At 46.7% G+C, this 21,757-nt stretch overlaps 2 protein-coding genes across 7 annotated transcripts; one reads left to right on the top strand and one right to left on the bottom strand.

Moving 5' to 3' along the window:
- Positions 1–1,657: 1,657 nt before the first annotated feature.
- nuak1b (NUAK family, SNF1-like kinase, 1b) lies at positions 1,658–8,796 on the bottom strand. The gene is made up of 6 exons (XM_037253304.1): positions 8,724–8,796; positions 5,610–5,761; positions 4,598–4,663; positions 4,204–4,350; positions 2,779–2,911; positions 1,658–2,715 (listed from the first exon to the last, which is right to left on the bottom strand). Exons 1-6 carry the CDS (start codon positions 8,794–8,796, stop codon positions 1,658–1,660), a joined length of 1,629 nt encoding a protein of 542 aa, XP_037109199.1.
- Positions 8,797–12,037: 3,241 nt separating this feature from the next.
- mov10l1 (Mov10 like RISC complex RNA helicase 1) lies at positions 12,038–21,661 on the top strand. Of its 6 annotated transcripts, XM_037254199.1 has the most exons (27): positions 12,383–12,735; positions 14,396–14,529; positions 15,652–15,770; positions 15,835–16,022; positions 16,233–16,392; positions 16,474–16,586; positions 16,672–16,859; positions 16,956–17,096; positions 17,199–17,453; positions 17,520–17,720; positions 17,995–18,109; positions 18,213–18,390; positions 18,464–18,534; positions 18,723–18,814; positions 18,881–18,936; positions 18,992–19,086; positions 19,172–19,247; positions 19,314–19,495; positions 19,596–19,742; positions 19,797–19,918; positions 19,990–20,089; positions 20,173–20,319; positions 20,408–20,581; positions 20,661–20,810; positions 21,080–21,187; positions 21,279–21,419; positions 21,527–21,661. In XM_037254199.1, exons 3-27 carry the CDS (start codon positions 15,683–15,685, stop codon positions 21,620–21,622), a joined length of 3,384 nt encoding a protein of 1,127 aa, XP_037110094.1. In that variant the 5' UTR covers positions 12,383–12,735; positions 14,396–14,529; positions 15,652–15,682; the 3' UTR covers positions 21,623–21,661. The 6 variants fall into 6 exon arrangements, 5 of the variants coding, with proteins under 5 accessions (XP_037110091.1, XP_037110090.1, XP_037110092.1 ...); XM_037254196.1 differs by lacking the exons at positions 14,396–14,529; positions 15,652–15,770 and adding an exon at positions 12,041–12,246 and having other exon boundaries at positions 12,544–12,735; positions 19,175–19,247; XM_037254195.1 differs by lacking the exons at positions 14,396–14,529; positions 15,652–15,770 and adding an exon at positions 12,042–12,246 and having other exon boundaries at positions 12,544–12,735.
- Positions 21,662–21,757: the final 96 nt, after the last annotated feature.

Here is a 21,757-nt window from a genome sequence, read left to right as displayed (position 1 = left end):
CAAGTCCTTCTACACAAACCAGATCCCACTAAATTCCTCTTTTCACTTTCCTCTCTTCCCTCAAATCAACTTTCTGTCAAACAATAGCCGGCTAATTGTGCTCGCTTGACATGGCCGACCCTCGAGGGCCGCACACCCATCTCTGCCTGGCGGGGCCCCGACATTTGGTTTAGTCAGCAACGGGTTTAAAAACACAAACAAACACCTGGTAGTTTAGCTGAGGGGGCGGGCCTTGTTCTGCAAGTTATGAAAAAAAAATTGCTGATAAACACACCCCTGGTTTAGCTCTACCGATGACGCTTTGGGTAAAACCCAATCTGACAATTACAAAGTCTTTGGAAAAAACCAAAACTGGCTCACAAAGAAAACAACACAAATAAATGGTGGTGTGTGTACCTCCAGGCCTATAGGGGGCAGCCATGACAAGTTGAATTTTGTATTGTACGTTTAAAAAAAAAGGCACTTCCTCCATATTCCCCATCAACTGTCATGTGCAGGTATCGTTCCACCTGGATCCAAATGACATTTCCTTTTCTGAGTGCCATTGTGATCGGCACCTGCTTCCCACCCCGAGAACACGCAGAGTCTTATGAACATAATGCACAGACAGTTATAGTGTCGGTTGTATCCTTAACAAAAACAATAAAGAGTTTGGACTCCAGTAATAGCAAACGCCCGTCAAGTTTTGCACGACGACGACAACAACAACAAAAAAAGAAAGAGCGACGCAAATATTAATAAATAAAACTTTTTGGAATAAGACCCTGGTTTGTTTGTAATCCCGTCTTCCAAAAAGCCATCATAAAAAAGGAAGTCAAGATCACAAAAGCCTGTGTGCTCTGTGTGAGTTCTTTAAGGTGCTTTTGTAAACGGACGACCGAGATTTTTTTTTTTTTTTGGGTGGGGTCTGCGCTTCTTGTCGAGTGTGTAAACGCAGCAAAGTGGACAGGGGACCGGGAGCTGAGAAACACACTTGGGTGGCGTTGTGTAAGTGTGTATGTGTTTGTGTGCGTATGTCAAGATTGTTCACAAAAGCCCTGACGGATATTCCACTGGCCTGAGAAGTGCACTTGAGTGTGTGTACTCAACGGCAGCGTATTGCGACAACACCAACAAAAACAGTCTTTTCACATGAAAAAGTGAACATATCCAATCATTTCGAGATGGATGAAGCAAGAATGACTTATTTTGGTGATTCATCGAAATTTCACACGTTAAGTGCCATTGACGAGAATAGACGTCAAAAATCACTTTTTGTACCGGGCTGGCAGTGAATGAGTTAACCTTATTTTTCTAGGGTGATTGAAAAAAGTGAGTGTTTTGAAATGGGTGGAGCCATTGTGGCAGCAGAAATAAAAAATATCAAATGCAAGATAAGTTCCCGTGATAATGTGAGAAGACTGTTCTACAAATTTCAAGTAAACGTTCCATATTTTTCACGTCGTTTCATGATACTGAGCCTTTTTTTTAACGCCACCAATACGCTTCCGAAGTACGCTTATGAGTGTGTGAGCGTGTGTGTGTGTGTGTTGGCCTAACAATTCCCTCGAGATTTCAGCCCTGTTTGGATAACCGCTCCAATTTTTTATCCCAGTAACACACCGGTCGTTAATGCCTCGAAAACACACACGCGCTCACACACAGCAGGAGTTGTGTGTTAGGTGAGGTTGCTGCTGATGTCCAGGGCTTGCTGGTACACCTGAGTCATGTCCTCCAGGTCCCCCAGCAACGAGAAGCTGCCATTGTCCTGCGGGGAGCCTTTGCTTCTGGAGCCGCGGCCGAACTTGGCGCCTTGGAGCGTGGCGGGCGGCGGTTGGAAGCTAGCGAAGTTGGCCAGGTGCAGCAGGTTCTCGGCCGACACGCACGCTCTGATGTTGGGGCGCAGGTGCGGCGTGGAGGGGTGCCACTCTGCCGACTTGACCGAGCCGCCGTCTTCCCCGACCATGCTGGACGGCCGACTCTGACTTCGCGACAGGCCCGAGTCGGCGGCGGAAGGGGGCTCGCCGAGGGCTCCTCCGGCCGCCAGGGCCGCCGCCGAGGGGGGGCCGCTGTAGGTGGAGTACTTGCCGTTACGTTTCAAAATGCCCTTTCTTCCCATGGCTCTCTTGGGTGGCGAGGTGGCGAGCAGAGTCATGCTGGCTCCGCCCAGGAGCTCCGACGACTCGCTGCGCTCGGGCGAAGAGTAGTACCCTGATTCCCGCTGTTGGTTGTTCTTCAAGATGCCTTTTTTGGGCAGGGTGGGCACCATCTTTGCCGGCGAGCCTCCCCCAAAAGGCGTCTCTTCTTCTTCCCGATCTGGACTGGAGGCCTCGCCGCCGCCGCCTTGCGCTTGCTCAGGCCCGGACGTCCGGCCCTCCTCGGCGCCGACCGACTGCTGCTCCCCCGCCGCTCTGGTCTTCAAGATGCCTTTGGGTCTCTTCAGTCCCGGTTTGTCTTCGCCGCCACCATCCGCCTGTCCGCCTTCTTCTTTCTTCGACTTTTTGGGCCTCTGGCGCAGTAGCTGGGGCAAGGCGGCCGGACCGCGTGGCTCAGTGCGGTTCTGCCAGTCGATGAAGCGGGCCAGCATGGGCGAGCCGCCGCGGTCCCGCTGGGCGTCGCAGTCGCACACGCTGTTCTTCCAGCCCCAGTTGACCCACCAGTGATTGGCAATATCTTCCACGGTGGCTCGGCGCTCGGGGTTCACCATTAGCATCCAACGGATCAATCCCCGAGCATCTAAACAAAAATGAAAACCATTTTGAAACTATTTTGGAATTCCGCTGCGTCATCTCGACGTACCTGACGATTGCGTGGGCTCTTTGTAGTCGCCGTTGCTAATCTGGCGAATGAGGTTCTTGTGGTCGCCCCCGTCGAATGGCATGGTTCCGTACACCAGCGTGTACAACAGCACCCCCAGCGCCCAGCTGTCCACCTGGAGAAAAACCCCGACAATTCCATTCCGTCACTCGCCGCCGCAAATTACGAAAAAAACCGCAAGTGCATTCGTGACTTTGACGCTACCTACGCATGTGGAATGTTACGTTATGCAACGGCGACTTAGTGGTCTTGAGGGTGATTAATGACTCATGGCATTAAAATAAATGTTGTGGAAAGAACTCAGAACAGACCCCTTTGAGTTATGCACAGGAGATTACGTTAATAACAAGCGCTCCAATGGCTTTTCCGTACTCGCTAGTCGACCGTGAGAGGCCGCGATGCTTCACCGACACGTCTTTTGCACTTTGTAATGACAAACGCCGGCGTTCCGGTGGGAAATGGCTCCTTTCCATCCAGATAAATCCTTTCCTTTTTGCTCCGTACGCTGTGACCACCGAGCTAACTGCGGTTACATAAGACTTGCTGTGCGGGGGCGTGACGAGGTACGAGCTGCTGATTAGCGACGTGACGGTGACGCGTCTGGTCAGCGTCGAGCGGGCGGGAGGGGGGGGGGGGGCGGAATCGAAAGGAATCTTCTCCTCCGGAGTCCCGATACAAGGTCAACAAAGAGGAAATTAGATAAGAGCAGTTAAGAGACTTCCTCCAAGGCTCTTGATGTACATGGTGCGTTTTTTTTTTTTGCTATCGAGTCCGAGGGCCAACGAGGGCGCGCTCTATTGTTGTGTGCTATTTCTGACAAAACGCTCGCTGCAATTCGTGGCCTCAACCCGACCGTGGACGTGTAATTTCCAATAGAGATTGGACGGCGGTGGTTTTTTTAGGAATCTCAAGGAAATTATAGTGAATTACGCTCAAGTGGGAGCTTTTTGTTTTATCTAAGTGAAAGTCATTTCGGCTATAAAATGCTTTGGTGTGGTCACTCGGAATTCTTGTGACATGAAATCTCTCTGGTCTCAGTTGTTTGTGCTTCAGCAATAAATGCAGATTGATTCAATGGAAGTTAGCCAAAGATGGATGATAGTGAAATTGTATTAGCCGTGTCCTGTTTTGCAGGCCTCCTCAAGAGATATTTTCATGTGACCACCAGCACTCTTTGATTCAATAGCGCTCATTCCAATCCAATTAGACGGAAGGGAAGTTGAGCGGCATATATATCCTCCGCTTTCTCACATCAAAAGAGGGAAGAGGACTGGACGGGTGCTAATCCCATCAAAGGACTGCAAATCGGGCCTACCGTACAATTTGGCGACGATTACAAAGGTGTTAACGACGCGGCGAGATCCGCCGCCGGGTGCTAAGGACGGTGACGGAAAGTAGCAAACGCACTTGAGAGTCGGCGTCATTGGCGCTCACCTCCGGCCCGCGGTACGGCCTCCCGTTGACGATCTCGGGCGAAGCGTAGAGCGGGCTGCCGCAAAATGTTTGCAGCAGCTTGTCTTTGTGGTAGAGGTTGGATAGGCCGAAGTCAGCAATCTGTAAAAAAAAGAAAATCTTGCCATTTATCTGTCGCTCATAAATGAAGAGATTTTTTTTTTTTTTCTTTTAAAGGTTACTTTAATATTTCTGTCAAAAAAATAAAATGTTGCCATTTATCCGTCGCTCATGAATGAAGAGATTTTTTTTTTTAAAGGTTACTTTAATATTACTGTAATAAAAAAAAATAATGCCATTTACCGGTCGCTCATAAATGAAGAGTTTTTTTTTTTTTTTTAAAGCTTACCTTAATATTACAGTTTTCATCCAGTAGCACGTTTTCCAGTTTCAAATCCCTGTGCACCACTCCATTCTGAAAGCAGACACGCAAGTCAATCATTAAAAAGAACCATTCGGTGCCATATTTCCCAAAGGCAATCTCACTGACGCCATTACCTCACCTAATTTCACCAGAGCTCTTATTCCGGTTGTTTAAAAACCCAAATATGAGCTTATTTGGGGTTTTGCGGGTGCTTACATGGGGTCGTGCGCAAGCAACGATATTGCCAAAATGTGGCTTTTTGGCGGGGTTAGTGACATCATTGTAACATTTCATTGTGCCTTTAGTATTGAAGCTCAGCATTTCTCAGAATTCACTTTTATCAAGTGATACTTTGGCCTAAAGTGAAACCGAGTCTCTCATTGTCTACTCGTGCTCACATCTGCTGTGGCTTTGTCACAAACAACTCCAGCGGCCTGTAATTTCCAGCCTGTGTGTGAATCCTAAATTGAGGTCACGATCCCAGCGGGCCACATCTGCATGACACTGCCCGATTGGCTGATCCCACCGAGATATATTTGCTCGCTGCGGCGGTGAGTCATGCTGCCCCGCCCGCTTTGCGATTATCTGGTAAGGATGAGAGATGATTCTTTGTGAGCGACTCCCCCTATCTGGGGGCCGTGACATCATCCTTATCTCCAGCTCAGGCACGACAAGAGGGAAGCCCGTCCAAACGAGGCCCGCCAATCCGCGGGGAATTACAGAGGTGCGGAAAACCCGATTTGACACGGGCGCGGCCGGTTTTAAATCCTCTGGGAGATCTCGGGCGGGTTTAGCGGGGTATCCTGGAACACCCACGGATGGTGTGTCAGATGAGGAAACTGGCCTGTGTTCCGTCTTCATTCCGAAACAGATGACTCTCTTGGTGGAGAGCGCCAAGAAAAGCATACAAAGCTTGCAGATGAACTGTCTAGAACGTGGAGGTGAACGTTACACACGGCGGAGCCTGAAAACCACATCCGGATGAAAACCTTCTTACCTTGTGGCAATGATGCACGGCGGAGACAATCTGCCGAAAGAAGTGTCGCGTCTCCCGCTCGCTCAGGCGCCGCCGCTCGCTGATGTAGTCGTACAGCTCGCCCTTGCTGGCGTACTCCATGACGATCACGATCTTGTCTTTGTTCTCAAACACTGAGGGGCGAGCACGAGACTTGGTCACAGTGTGTCCCCCATATTATACAAATATATTATATATATATATAAAAATATATATATATTGAAATAATGTAAAAATAAAATAAAAAATATAAAAAATAAAAAAACAAAAATATAAAAAAAAACAATATATATATATATATAAATAGATTTTTTATAAAAATATAAAAATAAATATAAATATATATATATATACATATATAAATAAATTTAAAAAATGGAACAGAAGAGTGGGTGACATTATCAACATGTCCAAAAGACGAAAACGCCTCTTCGGTGGGAATAGTGCACTTCTCCCAGTGAGCACCTCACGCGCCGTCTGGCCCATCAGAGTAAGGGAGGGCCTGTTAACTCAATCAAAAGCGCTCCTCGGGGACGGCGGGTCAGGGAAAAGAGACCCGCCAAAGGAGTTCTCAAACAAACTCTCGGCTGTTGTATCAAACGATGCCCTGGACACGTCACACTTTAACATCATGTCACCACATTTCTCAAAGCACTCCCACATTCCCAAACGAGGCATCTGATAGCCTCCTATGAAGGATTACACAATAACATGAAAAAACATTTCCAACTATTCGTGTGCATGAACTCATTAAGTGCCAAGAACGACTCAAGCCGTCCATTATCGCCAAAACGTGGACAATGAGTCTTCCATGCATGTGTTGCATACGTTTAACGATAAAAAGCAGCGTCAAGGTTTCTCCATCTGGCAGATCGTTTCAACTTGGTGACATCACCTATTAAGAGGATGAAAGTGGCAAGATGGCAATGTCTGCTCCATATTGCGGGGCCTGAGTTTTTTTTTCCCCACACAGCGGGGTCACCGGGGGTGAGGGGCTCGGCTTTCCCGCACCCTTGAGTGAGCACCTTCATAGCCTGTCACCCCCCCCCCCCTCCTTTTTCTTCCCGGGGTCCTTTTAAAGATATAATCCTCTGCAAAAACACACAGTTGCTGAGTGATGGTAATGCTCCCTGATTGACTGTCTGGACGCTGAGGAAGTCACAGACGGGATGTGGAGGGGAGGGGGGGCTCGGGAGGGGGTGAGTAGATGGAGCCTTCTGATTGGTCGAGGAGAGTTGCGACCCTGTCTGACATGCACCGTGACCTGACCCCAGCGGAGTTGCTCTTGATGTGAACATTCTCAGCTTGCACTCCCGTTCACCTTTGACCTCCACTGCTGGACTAATTACCAGGCTTACGTAACGAACACTTAACTATCACTCAACTGGGCTTTGTTCACCTTATCCATACTGACTGATTGATTGGTGAAGTGTAAAAAAACTGGAAAAAAATAATTCTTTCATTCTTTGTCTCTTTTTTTAAAATTCTACAACTTGACTAAGCAGCTTCCACTGTGCAGGGAAAAGTTCCATTATTTTGCAAAGCAATCTTTCAATCATCAATGGCTAACAAATAAATTCGATTTATTTTATGGTGGGGGAACCACTTGTTATTATGCTATTAAAAGGCAAAATAAATTGATGCCAATTTGTAAGATTTGGATCATTTTTCAAAGGCTCAGACTGACATCCGAAGTCTTCACGACCGCAATACGAGCATTTGAGCAACACTAAGAGCTTAGAGTGGTTGTTTTACAAAAAGGGGGGAAGGGGGGGTCACTGAGGTACAACAAATCCTCTGTTGAAAGCGCCGTGCGGCAAGGGTGTGGTAAAACTCTGTCTTCGCACGCTCGGCTGCTCGGACTTTGCTTCATGGGCGGGAGCTCTTCGAAAGGCAAAATGCGGGGGCCTCGTTTACGTGGGCACACCAGCGCCTGCTGTGTTGTGGAGTCGCTCGGGGAAGTTTATAAAGCAGCTGCGCTTCAGTTCTTCAAACGACCGCCCGCCGGGTACGCCCCCGTGACCAACCGCTGTTTGTTGTCGGCGCTCGACTGATAACAACTTTGCAACGCGACAAAAGGGACAGCGGTTGGACCAGTTTGGCGCTTGGCACACAAGCGGCCTGCCAGCCATTGTGCCGGGCCAGCTGTCAGTAAAAATAGCCGCGGGTCACAAATCAAGCCAAAGCGCTTTGGCGACTTTTTGCATTCTGAAGGGATGATGAACCGCGAGCGATACGTTGGAAAAAATTCAATGGGAATTGTTTGGCCTTTTTACACTGGCCATTAATTGCAATCTCCGCGAGCAAGGTAGTCAGGTCATTTTAGACACAAATATTATTCTATGCATTTTGACCTTATGGTAAATTTCGCTCAAGGTGGAGAATTTCAGACACCGCTCAACTCAGTGAAGGCTTTAACAGACACTGGAAAAGCCCCTCAAATTTCAAACGTCAGCATTTGTGTTCAAAAGCTGTTTTTCCACCTAATTCAGGAACGGCTAGCTTAAAAAAAAAAAATGCTGTTAAAATGCCAATGTGAGCACTTTTTTTTTTTATACTGAGGAATAAGTGTGTTTTTACAAATATTCGTGGACTTAGCGTGACCTGTCTTGATGGTTTTAAAGAGTAGTAGATGGATGCTGACATGGCTCCAGGGAAGACTTAAGGTCTTTCCTCGTGGTTTCTTAGCATTAGCGGTGGATAGCAGTCAGACGAGGTGACTGGGGTCAATCCGACACACTCGCATATAGGAAGACGCACACGCAAAACGGGGCTCCACGTGCAACTTTCACAAGTGCAGTCTGGTTCGCAGCTGCTGTTGTCTTTTAAGCGTCAGCAGATGTCTGGCCCGGAGATCAAGACCGAGGATGAGACCTCAGATGTGGGAGAGGCGATTCCTCGGAACGCGCGTGCGTGCCCGTGCACACAAAGGCCGGCGAAAGCCATCTTAACTTTCCGAGGCGGAGAAGATGAATAACATCCAGAGTTTTTTTTTTCCGAAATGACATCTGCTTGTCATAACATGGCAATGCTATGAGGGTGGACATGCGCGTTTGGTTTCATGTGTGTTGAAGCGTGCGTGGCAATTTGTTGCACCTTCGTATATGGAGATGATGTGCGGGTGGCGGAGCGATGACATGATCTCAATCTCACGGCGGATGTGAACCATGTCCTGCTCGTCCTTGATTTTCTCCTTCCGAATAGACTTGATCGCCACCTGTGAAAAATAAAATGGCCTTAGTTAGCCAAACAAGCTAAAAATAGAATAATGATGAGAAGACATTCTTAAGATTTTCTAATGTTGAAAGATGAATTAATGTTGATGCAACTCAGCTAATGTATTTTTTTTTTTTTTACTTATTACTGTCCATTGAAGGGGGATTGGACATGTAGCATTTTGCATCTTATTTCTCATTATCGCCACCTAGAGGAGCGGAGTTTAACAGGATTACGTAAGCGCATTATGGCCGCTTGCAGTTTTACTTTTCAATGTGTTTATGTGAAGCTCAAAATGCTAATTTTGCTAATGAGGGCAAGTGCTATGGAAAATACAAACACCAACTTGAATCTCGCTAGCGTGCACCCAATAAGTAAAATAACTCAAGCAATTTTCTCTCACATTTACCACACAAATCCAATTCCAAAAGAGAAAATGGAGAAACACAACACGACATTGCTGTGCGACAACAACAAAAATCAATACCTAATCTTATCAGTGAACTTTACACGGACTTGTGTGACTGTCCTGTTTTAACGGAAGACATTTGATGCGGTTATTTTTTCTGATTGTTACGTCATGGCGTTCTTTGACCCTATCAGCTGCCTCTGCTGACGCAGAAGAGGAGGCGTCATTCGCACGGTGTAATTTACAAGATGAAGGTGCTGGCGTGCGGGGGTTCATAATGGACGCTTGCTTTGTGCTCTTCAGGGTGCCCCCCCCCTCCTCCTCCCAGCCTATATTTAACCAGGTATTAGTCAGTGTCACCCTTGAGAGATGAGAGAGGGAGGGAAAGAGATGGGGGGGGGGGGGGAAAACTGTCTACCTGGGAGCAGCTGAGTATGAAAAAGAACAAAAAGGTGAGAAGGTCTTTTGTCGTTTTGGCAAAGGGGGTTAGGGTGAGCCAAAAGCACCAGGCCGTGTTTCCTCACCTGTCAGAGTCTTTGAAAGGACAGTAAATCACCACACTTATTTTTAGTCCTTCTATTTTAGGGGATTTAAAAAAAAAAAAGAAAAACGCTTTGGGATTTTTTTCTTCAAACGAAGAATCTGGGAACGCAAGATCGAATGAGCCGCCGCCTCCTCGGCTTGCCAACGAGGAGGTCAAGCCGTCATGGCAATGCTAGCAAGCCTTAAATGAGAGGCTACTCCAAATAACGCGATCAAATATACAGCGGCGCACATGTCACTGTAATTGCAGCCTAAACATTCGTGCATGAAGTCCTGGCGTTCTTTTGATGCGGGCCGCAACGCAGTCCGTTCCTTTTTGTTAGTTTAAACTTTTGTCCTTCGCTATCTTAGCACGACTCTTCTGAGGAGCCCTGACTTTATATTTCAAGCGGACCAAACCACGGGCAGTAGCCGGTGCCAAGCTAATTATCGTGTACATCCATAAAAATAAGCCCAAGCCGGAATGGTGCTCTTCCACGGCATGCTTGATTACATACAATTGAAAGAAATTATACGAGAATAAACAAGATGGAGCTGCGGGCGCTGTGTTGACAATTAGTAAAAGTTGTTTGTGTTTCTTCATTAAATTTACGAGCTTTTTATCCGCAACGTTGCAGAAGGTGAGTCATCCTCCTTGGATTTATTAAATCAGGAATTCACTAATTTAGGAAATACCTGAGTAATGACCTATAAAGGTTGCAGCCACAGCGAAGTTAGCATTTTTCACCTTGGTTTTGTTCAATTGGGGGAACAATCTATCTTGTAGTGATGCTAATTTTGGCGCCGCGATGCCAACCCGCACGCCGGGCCCACAAAAGGGTCTTGAGCGTAAGCCAGGTATCTGTTGCGTATCTCCTCGTGTTCTCCCGCCCTGACCCCGACGTGGATTATTAAACGGGACCGCAGACCGTCCATTCGCCAGCTGGCTAACACAGCTACGTTTGTCCTTAAGTGCAACCCTATTACTGTCACTCACAGTCAATAGGCGCTGCACCCCCCCCCACGCCAGGTATGGGGCCGACCGACCCCCCGCCCGGTTTGCAACAAGCCGTTTGAAGTGAAAGTCGGCGCTCCGCTTCACTGGAGCCTGACATCTTCTTGCTCTTTCTCAGATCATTAAAACAGATGAAAGATTCATCGTCAGCTCGCCCATCCCCGTGTTTTCAAAAGGTCCCCGGCGTCTCTTATGTATTGTATTGGACTTGAGTCACAGTTCGTGGCGAGGGGGAGGAAGAGGCCCCCTCATTCTTCGGAAGAAATGTATTCCCAAACGAGCCCAAAGATCGTAATACCTCATCAACGGGGCTGCGTAGAGCGTAGGAATGTCGGCGTTTTCCCTTTCCAGTACCTCTCCGTTGTTGAGCCATGATGTCATGTGATGCTTTAAGATTGTTTTCATCTAATATTGTTAGGCTCCGAAAAGAGGCTCTCCTTGAGGGTTCACCCTCTTCGCCCTCCCCCTCCGTTTTACGGTCATGTTATGCGCTGATCGACTTTTGCGGTTGGTTAGGTGCATACTGTGACTGATTTCCGGACTGGATTGCTAGCGTAGCGATTTACGGTCCGCTTACATTGGGAACAAGCAGGGCGCTAGGCCAGTAGAAGATGCGGTCGGTGGTATTTGGTACGAGTTTGTAATGTTCGTTATTGCCACCAGAAGAACCAGATTACAAGAGTAGCCCCCCCCCAAAAAAAATAATTTGAATGATAATAATTTGCTTTACTTTTCCTTGCAGCGCTGTCATTCTTTAGCATGACTTGGAAGAAAGAAAAAAAACCCCGATAATTTAAACAGCCAGCTTTCGAGTAAGTAATCATACCCAGACTGCCTTTAAGCCAAGCATGAGCTCATTCACTATCTGCATGTGATACCACAAGTATACGTTGCGCAATTTCATGAGCAAAATATTTTCACAGTGAAGCTGCGGAAATGTCAATAACAAAACAAAGTCAAGCATGGAAGAGAAGGCCAGGGGCTATGTAATATTGGTGTGTGTGTGGGGGGGGCGATGAGGTTGGGAGGGGCAACACTGGTGACCTATATTTAGTTCTCCCTCACTATTCTCAGCACATGGAAAGTTCCTCGTGTCCTGCCAGGTTGGGCAGCCGAGGTCAAATTTTGCCACACATGGTAATCATCGGTCATCTGTCGGGATATCGTACATCTCAAACGTGATGATGCTGTTGTCAAGGGCGGGCAATGTGTTTTGCATAAACAAATAACTGGGAATGTTGGGGTTACTTTATCTTTCCTGTTTTGACCTTAGCGCAAAGTGAGCGTCAAAGTGTACTTTTACATTTTGCCTATTTTTGGTGCAGGTGTAATGGAGTGGCTTGGGGAAGGTCATTGGTGTCAGAGAGGCAATAGCTTGGTTTGCACTCAGTCATCCGGTCGAGGGGCCACTGCATGGTCTGAGGCGTGTGTGCAGTTAGTCTCATGGGCCCTTTGGCGTAAGTGCGTGGGGGGGGGGGGGGGGGGGTATCCCCGGCGCACATGCAGATGACAGACATAAACAAAGGTGGAAAAAATCTTTTCTAAATATATAAGAAATATATCATATAGGCGGTAAAATTGAAAAGTGGTCAGAAAAATGAACAAGTGCAGAGTATTTTTCCATGTTTTTCCATCACTGGACATTTAAAAAGAAACATGCACGCGTGCAAGCTACTATATGATCAACGCGTTACCTCTCTGCCAGAGTGGCGTTCAATGGCCTTCTTGACTTTGCCGTAGGTGCCTCTCCCCAGCGTCTCCAGCAGCTCGTAGCGGTGCTTCAGGTTGTGCTTGTGGTGGTGTTTCTTCACGCCAGGGTTCCTCCTGCCGCTATCGCCGCCCGTCGGGGTCTCCTCGGGGGAGCGTCCGGTGGGCAGCGGTGACGGACCCCCACAACTTTGGCCCCTGGAGGGCTCGGAGCGACTCGCTCCCCGGCGGGGCGTCAGGTAGGCGGTCTCCATCTCACTATTCTAACGCGCGTCTTATTATAAATCAGACGCTAGCTCGCAATAAGAAATTAATATACAGTAATACTTATAGGCCTAATAATAGTCATAAATAAATAAATTACAAGGAATAACGAACAAGCTACTTGTCATATTCGTCCACGTGGAAGCAAATATTTCCAGATTGTCTTAAAAAACGATCACTGTCATGTTAACGTCCTAACCATCTACTTAGCATACAAAAGTCTACAAAAAAAATGGCGTTTATTTCATTAAAAAGAATATTAATTGCGTAATAATAAGGTATTATATTAAATTCAGTCGATCATTCGACTTTAAGATGATATATAGTCTATAATGCGCCTCTAATCATAAATATATCACATAGGCTACTCCTCAATCGACTAGTAAGGTCTGTCCGTGTGTCATTTGGGGCTCGCTCGCATCTTCTGTGCTCCTGAACGCTGCCAACATCACTGACTCACATCGACAAGGCGAGAAAGCTGCGACGAAACCGGCGTTTTGGATGAAGATGACCCTCATGGTTGCCCGTTGCTCATTCATCCGGACTCAGCCGCGTTTCGCCGTGCGCCTGCGGGCTCCGTGCCGTGGTCGACCCGGGTTGAGGTGTGCGGTGCTCGGACGCGATCAAGAGCGGAGACGCTGTGGATAATGCCATGGTCGTTTTGCTGTGGCTGGCTGGCTGGCTGTCTCGCTCCCTTCCTTCCTTGGCTTTTTCTCTCTCGCTTGTTTCTGATCCTCTTCTCTCGTCCTTTTTCCTCTTTACTTAACGTAAAGGAAGGAAGGATCCTAGGCCGGTGGGCGGGGATTGCGCAGTCATCCTCCTCCTTTGGTGTCTTCCTCCTCCTTTGTGAGCTCGCTCTCTCGCTCTTTCTCTCCCTCTCGAAACCGCTGCAGCTGATGAGCAAGGGGGGGCGTAGCTGGCGACTCCCCTGCAGACCCCTCTCCTCTTTTTCCTCAGCATTCATCCATCTGCTCTCAAGACTTGGAGCGTTAACCAATTTGCACTGAAAGCACAGAAAAAAACCCGACATTAAATGGTTTCATTTGAGTGGTGATGGACTTGCAACTTAAAAATGTTCTCCATAAGAAATCATGTCGTGAAAGGTTGTTCCTGACATTATAAAAACCTGTCCAGGTTGTTTTAAGTGCCACTCTAGTATTGTCCACAATTACAGGTGTCCCGCGGGCCAAATCCAGCCCGCCGAACTTTCCAATCCGGCCCGTAACTGGATTCCATAATTATGAGGAGCAAAGCGAAAATATCATGTGGTCTACAATAAAGTCCACACATGAGGGATGCTTGGTTATATCACTTAAGGATTGTCTCACTGTCCACAGACATATTAGATTCCAATGTGAACCTACAGAGTCACAAGCGACGAGATAGATCACATTAAAAACTCTCAAATTTACAAGAACCCGACAGACAATTTTGGAGTATGATGGGGGGTCTTTTTGCGCACACTTTGGATAATAGTAGACCATTTGCAACATAAAAAGAAAATTAGCCACTTTTACAAAATGTTCTTGGGGAAGGGGGAGACCAACATTTAATGGGTTCCTCCTGAGCCCACACCACACTCATCACTGGGTGGTTAAAGTCATCCTGTTACCGTTTGTGTAATCTTGTTTACAGATAAAGTGACAGAGGGACTAACGGTTGGAAAAACCACATCCTCAAAGTATGGAAGTCATCCTGCTTTTGTTGTCTTGGAAATGACAACAGCTTCGAGCTGTTTGAGCTCTTTCATGGATGGATGGATGCTTGAGGTGACGGCTCCTTAGACTGTTTTGCGGGTCAACACTGCCCTCTTGTGGCCATACGAACGTTTTACATATGACATTTATGAACTAAAATATAATTCTATATGGTATGAAAAACAGTTGTTGTGATGAGTGTATTATATCTATAATAAAACACAATTTAAAACGTGCCTTTTTTTATACAGCTATACAGAAAAATAAATGTGTAGTGTAGAAATAGAGATACAAAATTAAGAGGCTGAAATTGATGAACTATTAAGGCCACAATATAGCTCAGTTGAAACTATACTATACTTTTTGATTTAAAAAATATACTACTTTACACTTGTAAAACTATGATTTAAAAAAATATACATTGATTTGATTACTTTAAAAATTATACACAACTTATTATGAAAATACACAACATTATTCTTGTAAAATTACGACTTAGATCTGACAAATGACAAGTTTAAAACAACTTTTTTTTCCCAAATAACGTAAGATAGTGATAAATAGGTTTGTCCCAATACTCGTGCCACTATGGAGTGAATATATTATTGGATCATCTTAACAGCTACACAGTCTTAGCATGCTAGTTTGCGTTAGCCAAAAAAAGGCAGGTTCGATGGTCACGTGTTCCTGCTTACTAGCTATAAGCTGTTCGACCCCTCTGTAATCGTTTCATAATAATTATTATTATTTTTGCGTTTTGTGTGAATTTAAATTTTTAAATTGGACTGCAATTTAACAATAACGCTATTGCTAGTACAGAAAGGCTAGGCGGGTTTTAAGCTGAGCCCTCTGCCCCTCCCCTCGCCATAAATCGACATACCTGTCCTTCATCCTCACGCTTGAAAAGAATAGTGCAAGTCCGACATCGAACTTTTTATGCTGTGGACTTCTCATATAATTAATTCATCGTGCGTAAAGAACGCAGTTTAAAGCCCAACAATCACTATTCGGTAGGTAATTATTCAGGCGTCCCAGAGTTGAGCACTTTCGTTGCAATCCAAATTAGCCGAATTTAGCTAATGCTACGTTTAACACAACAGGTGCTACATTTCTTTTATGAGCATACCTGAGCGAAAAGGGGAGAACTTTTAATTTCTCAGAATGTTTTGACTACGACCTTCTCCCCCCCAGCAGGTTTTCGTCAACTTGAGTCAGTTTAGCCAATATGCTCTCAACCGTGAAGTGCATGTTGTCCAAACTGGTCTCCCCGTTGTGGAGTGCAGTAGAAGTGGAGGCTGAAGTCGGCGCAGCGGGTAAATAACTTCGATTTTCCCAACCCGTATTGTCCTAGCCTGTTCCAATTACTTTGCTACGCAGACTCTAAAGTCATTCGCCACCTTACCGACGGCGTGGTGACCCAGCTGGGCCTGGACCACGGCCTCATCGACGATTCCATCTACTTTACGAATGGCGTGGTGTTGGGTGGGGTACCGATTAAAGTGGGGGACGCTGTGAGCTGCATCGCCGTGGGAGATGGCGCCCAAGGTGGATGGAAGGCCCTCAGGGTGAGCAGCACTGATGTCAACATGTACACTATTTAATTTAATTTGTTTGTATGCAGAGGTGTAAAAAGTACTCTTTAAAAACAAGCCATTATCTTTGTATGTACCAGGCCTATTCTATATCAATATCGTTTTAATTTATAAGAAAAAATGACATTTTATATCCGTATAAACTCACATGCCATATTGACCTTTTTAAATTGCGCTGTATAGGTTGAGAAGAGTTCCGATGCGTGGGATGCTGCAGACGGGACGTCTTTGGAGGACGACTGCGCTCAGCTGCGCCCTCTCATCGGCACCGTCACGTCATTTGACGGCCAGTGCGGCTACATCAACAAGAATACTTCCTTTTCAAGCGCCAATTTATGCGAAGGTACTTGCGTAGCCTGACACGCTGAAGTGAAATGGTTTTTAAAAAAAGTTTTGTTCAAAATGAAGACACTCTTGTCTTTAGGTTACGAGCCCATGACGGGAGATTGGGTCCAAGTCAAATATTTCATCAATCCCAACGAGTGGACCAGCCAGGCTCATTCCGTTGCCCCTTTGCGCTATTCCCGTCTCAATCGGGTATCTTCCTCCTTGACATGTCAGATTAATTCTTTCGTGTCGGTTTGAAGGAACCGTGTTTCATCGTCCCTCGCGATGTGTGCAGGTTTGCGTGACTAGCATATATGCTAACAAGGGTGTGGTCGATGAGAGAGTATTCTTCTGCCTGGACTCCCTGCTGCGGCCTGACTCCTACAAGCCCTCACCGGGCCACCTGGTCAACTTGGTAATGATGGAGAGCAACCAGTCCATCTACCGCTGGAGAGCTCTGTGCATGGCGCCGTGCACTCAGGGGTACGACGCAAGCTACTTCTCCTGTACGTCTACTTTAAACTCCATGCATTGCTCGATTGATCGAAAATGTTTTTTTTTTTTTTTTTTGGGTTGCAGTCTGACGCCGACTCTGACTGACGTGCCCGCAGCGACACTGGAGAGCTTAATGGAAAACAAAGGAGGCCTGGATGTAACTTGTTATGGCCAGTTTAGAGATTTGATCGTGGGAGAGTATTGTACACTGACGATATGGATACAGTAAGTGAGAAAAATAAGGAGGGGATTGATATTAACAGAAAACTTTCATCCACAAAGCCGTACACACAGTGGTCTTTAATCCTCTCCCTGCTTTCCGAACAGGAACAAAAGCTCAGAGACACACCGACTCAAGTGCTGCGATTTTGCCGGCTGGGATTCAGAAGAACAGTTCTATCTGGATCCAGGCGAGACGGCACAGAAAGAGCGAGCCAGGCACGACTCCGCTTCGGCTCCCGCGGAAGAGCGAGGAAGTCGAGATGAGGAGACAAAGCCTTCTCTCGGTTTGAGAAGAGAAGAGAGAGAGGCAGATCTTCCTCCGGGAGAGCGACTGTCTGTTGTTGTGGGATGCCAAGCAAAGTAAGTTGGGCTGAAACTTTTGAAATAGCCCAGAGAGCTGGAAATTACACAAGCTTGGATTTACAGGAGCCTGGGAAGCTGCTCCGAGATGCTCTTGCTGCATTTCTCCTCGTTCGTCATCGGGAGGCGCCTGCAAGTGACGGTGTGCAGCGAGGACGAGAAGCTGCTACTCCCTCGCGCGCCCTACGCCCCCGCCGAAGCCAAGCCGGTCCCGGTGGCACCTTCTCGCATCATCACTCTGACCGCTCCGAAAGACGTCACACTCAGGTAGCAAAGTTATTGAAAAAGTCGGTTCAAATCCCCCCGGAAATTAGCCTAAACTTTTTTTTAGTTCCTATGAGTCGAGTGAAAGACAAAACAGTGAAAAGCTCTTCCAATAGATGGCAGTAGTTTAACTTTTTATTTTTGTTGCACCATTGGTTAGCGCTAATTGCAAAAGCAGGGCCGAATGTAATTAATCTTCATAAGGTCCTAAAATGACTGAAGGCCTCTGCTTCAAACTGTGGTCTTTGTTTACATGATGGAACTTTCCTTCCTCCAGGCTTCCGATCCGCCGTCTGCCATGCTTCCTACCTTTCTACGACGTGCCGCAGGCTTTGAGAGACTGCGCGGCCGGGCAGAAAGACGTCCTCGTCGTCCAGCCCTGCTTAGGAGAGGTTAGAATTCCAGTTACGTCGTGAACATTTACACAGGCTGGAAGTTTTTTTTTTTTGTTTTTTTTTTTTTAAATTTTTAACTCCTGTGTGTGTTTTTTACCAGGTGCTGTCAGTCTCCAACGCGCAGGCCCGTTTTTCTACTCTGCTGTGGCTGGAGGAGCTTCAACACGAGAGGGAGATGTCAGAATTCGCCATCCAAGGAGCTCTGCTCAGGAAAGGAGCCGTCTATCTCCACCTGGAGGTCCTCGGCTTGGCCGAGGGGAGGCCTTATCTCAATTTAGGCCAGTCATAAATACTGCGAAACGTCACGTTTGTGCCTAAAACGTCTTGCTGAGCCATTTTGCTGCTTTACAGGTGACAGAATTGTGTTGAAGAGTCCACAGAGCGACGGCGTCGTGATGGAGTACGTGAGCTGTGTTTCCGAGGTAAAATGCCTCCAGCGGTGCCTTGATTTTAGTTTTGCCACTTAGGCTTCAAGTGCTCTATAAATATTCCTAAATTGAGTACAATGCAGTGCTTTCTTTTAATCATCAAAGAATGGTGTTTTTTTTTTTTGCGTTCTGGGATTTGAATACATTTAAATTAAGAAAATAAGGTCTATTTAAAATGCTAGATCAACGACGAAGACGTGAGTCTGAAAGTCAACTCGGAATTCCATCATGGCTACCTCGGCGAACCGCTGGATGTGGAGTTCTGCTACAACAGGTGAGATCATGTTTAGCATCTCGCTTATTCCATGACCTCCCTCTCTGCGCTCTCCCCGTTCACCAGAGTGACCATGAGGCGCTGTCACCACGCAATTGAGCAGATCAAGCCCTTTATGGAAAGTAAGTGCACGGGCATTCTTAATACTGCAAGAATTACCTTACCATCGTTGTGTAGTTTTCTTCCCCTCTCGAGTTAATACTCAGACCCCTCTGTGGACCGCGAAATGGTTAGATGAAGACGACCAAAACACAACGTTGGATGGAAATGAGGTAAAAAAAAAAAAAATTAACCCACTTGGTTGTAACGTCAAGGAAAGGAGGTGTTTGATTCCCAAGGGTGTTCATTTTTTATCAGCAGGCCGGGGAACAAGTAAATGGCTGGTTACCAAACATGATAGTCGATACGGAGTCAAAAGGCACACAAACGAAAGGTTTGCCGTGACGCTTCCCCTGGCGGTGTTTACATCATATCCCAAAATATGCGTATTCATTTCCAGATGGCACCGAGCCGTCCAAGCCCGCCCCCAGCCGGGGCCGATTTTTCAACCTCGACCTTAACCCTGCTCAGAGGGAGGCGGTGAAGAGAATCCTGGCCGCAGAATGCCGTCCCACACCTTATGTGCTTTTTGGACCTCCCGGTACCGGGAAGACTATCACCATTATCGAGGCCATACTGCAGGTGAGGAATGAGAAAAGAAATTCTCCCGCAAAGTCAACCTTCGACAGGGCTGTGCAAGTCATTGGAATTTAGTAGGACAGTCCAATTCTTCCACTTGCAGGTGTACCACTTTCTCCCCAGCAGCCGCGTCCTCGTGTGCACGCCCTCCAACAGCGCAGCCGACCTCATTTGCGTCCGCCTGCACGACAGCGGTCTCATGCACGCTGCAAGCCTGGCCCGTGTCAATGCTTCCTATAGACAGGAGAAGGTACGGACTTGCCTCGTAACCAATGCCACGTTCTAATATTTATGACTCCGGCAGTACATCCCCGAAGTGCTGAGGCAGTACTCCAAGGCCGGCGAGGACCTCAGTCACGCCTCTTTCCACCGCATCGTGGTCAGCACCTGCTCCAGCGCCGGCTTGTTCTTCAATCTCGGACTCCAGTGAGTCTTCTTCAACCCACAGTTTCTCAACAGTGACTTTTTTTTTTATTATTATTTTTCGTCACCCTCAGAGTGGGACATTTTACTCACGTGTTCCTGGACGAGGCAGGCCAGGCAACAGAACCGGAATCCCTGATCCCCCTCAGCCTCGTTTCAGAAAGAGATGGACAGGTGAGCTCTTATTGAACATGTTTTTGCGTTCCTCTGCCAGATGAATTTTCTCTCAATTGATTTTTCATGTGGGACGGGCTCAGATAGTATTGGCCGGAGACCCTTGCCAGCTGGGACCAATAGTGAAATCCAAGATGGCCTCCGCCTTCGGCCTGGGCCTGTCCATGCTGGAGCGGCTCATGGCCAATCCGCTTTATGCCAAACACGAGTGGGGATACAACCCAAATCTAGTGGGTGCACTCGTCACTAACTTTTATTTTTATGAAGTAAAACAAATATCGGCGTCAAAGAATACGATGTTGTGGGAAAAACCTCCAGGTGACAAAGCTGATTTACAACTACCGATCTCACGAGGCCTTGCTCGCGTTGCCCTCCAAGTTGTTCTACCACGGAGAACTGTGCGCCAAAGCCCCCAAAGCTGTCGTAGATTCCCTCTGCCACTGGAAAACTCTTCCCAAAAAAGGCTTTCCTCTCCTCTTTCATGGCATCCGGGTGAGTACGTTGAAACATCTCAAATGTGCATCAGATCTTTTTTTTTTTTTTTTTTATTAACACAGATGCTCTCCTCTAGGGAAAAGAAATGAGGGAAGGCAACAACCCGTCGTGGTTCAACCCAGCCGAGGCTGTGCAGGTTATGTTGTATTGCTGCCAGATGACCAAAAAACTCTACAACCCCATTGATGCCAGTCAGATCGGAATCATCGCCCCCTACAGGAAACAAGTAACACTGCAATCCGTAGCATAGTAGGCCTAAGTGTTCATCCAAAAAACGAGATGAATGTTTTAGTCCTAAAAAGTGCATTTGATATTGCAAGCGAGTGTAACCTTTGGATATTTAAACATAGAAGAAAAAAAAGTACTATGATTAAGTTGAAAGGTATTGCTCATAAAAGCGGTATATAAAAATTGCGCCTGAAAAAAATGGTTTTAAAAACAACCTTTGATTAAATGCACAACTATTAAGAGAAAAAAAATAATCCTGTTTTCCAGAGCGAGAAGATCCGCGTCCTCCTGGGTAAGGTGGGCCTGTCTGACATCAAAGTGGGCTCCGTGGAAGAGTTCCAAGGGCAAGAATTTCTCGTTATCATCATGTCGACGGTAGGCCCAAACGGTTTGGCTGAAAGATTTCTTCTGTGGTCAAATTTCACTGCATTTTGCACATCGTATTTCCTCCCTGTGCGTGCGACAGGTGCGCTCCAACGAATTGGAATTGAGCGACGACCTGCAGAATGCGCTGGGCTTTCTGACCAACCCAAAGCGCTTCAACGTGGCCATCACTCGCGCCAAAGCCTTGTTGGTCATCATTGGAAACCCCCACATTCTCGTCAGGGTGAGTACTCAGACCCAAAACAAACAAAACATTAAATTTGCAACTAGGCCTGCTCTTTATTCAAATCTTTTAAATGTATGTTTTTTTTTTTTTTGCCTGCACCCCAGGATACATGCTTCAGGGCACTCCTTCACTATTGTTTCACCAAGGGAGCATATCTGGGCTGCGACCCCCCTCCTTCCATAAGAGACTCAAGCATGTAAACGTGTTTCATCCTATTAAATTCCACATGATTACTATTATTATGATGTCATTATCTATAGTAAGCAGTTCAACCTTGAACAGATTCACACGCACATGTTTAACATACAGGACGTAATACGGCCACACTGAAATGA

The sequence above is a fragment of the Syngnathus acus genome, chromosome 6 (genome assembly GCF_901709675.1).
Source record: "Syngnathus acus chromosome 6, fSynAcu1.2, whole genome shotgun sequence".
Taxonomy (NCBI): Eukaryota; Metazoa; Chordata; class Actinopteri; order Syngnathiformes; family Syngnathidae; genus Syngnathus; species Syngnathus acus.
This window is presented reverse-complemented; position numbering and strand designations above follow the sequence as displayed.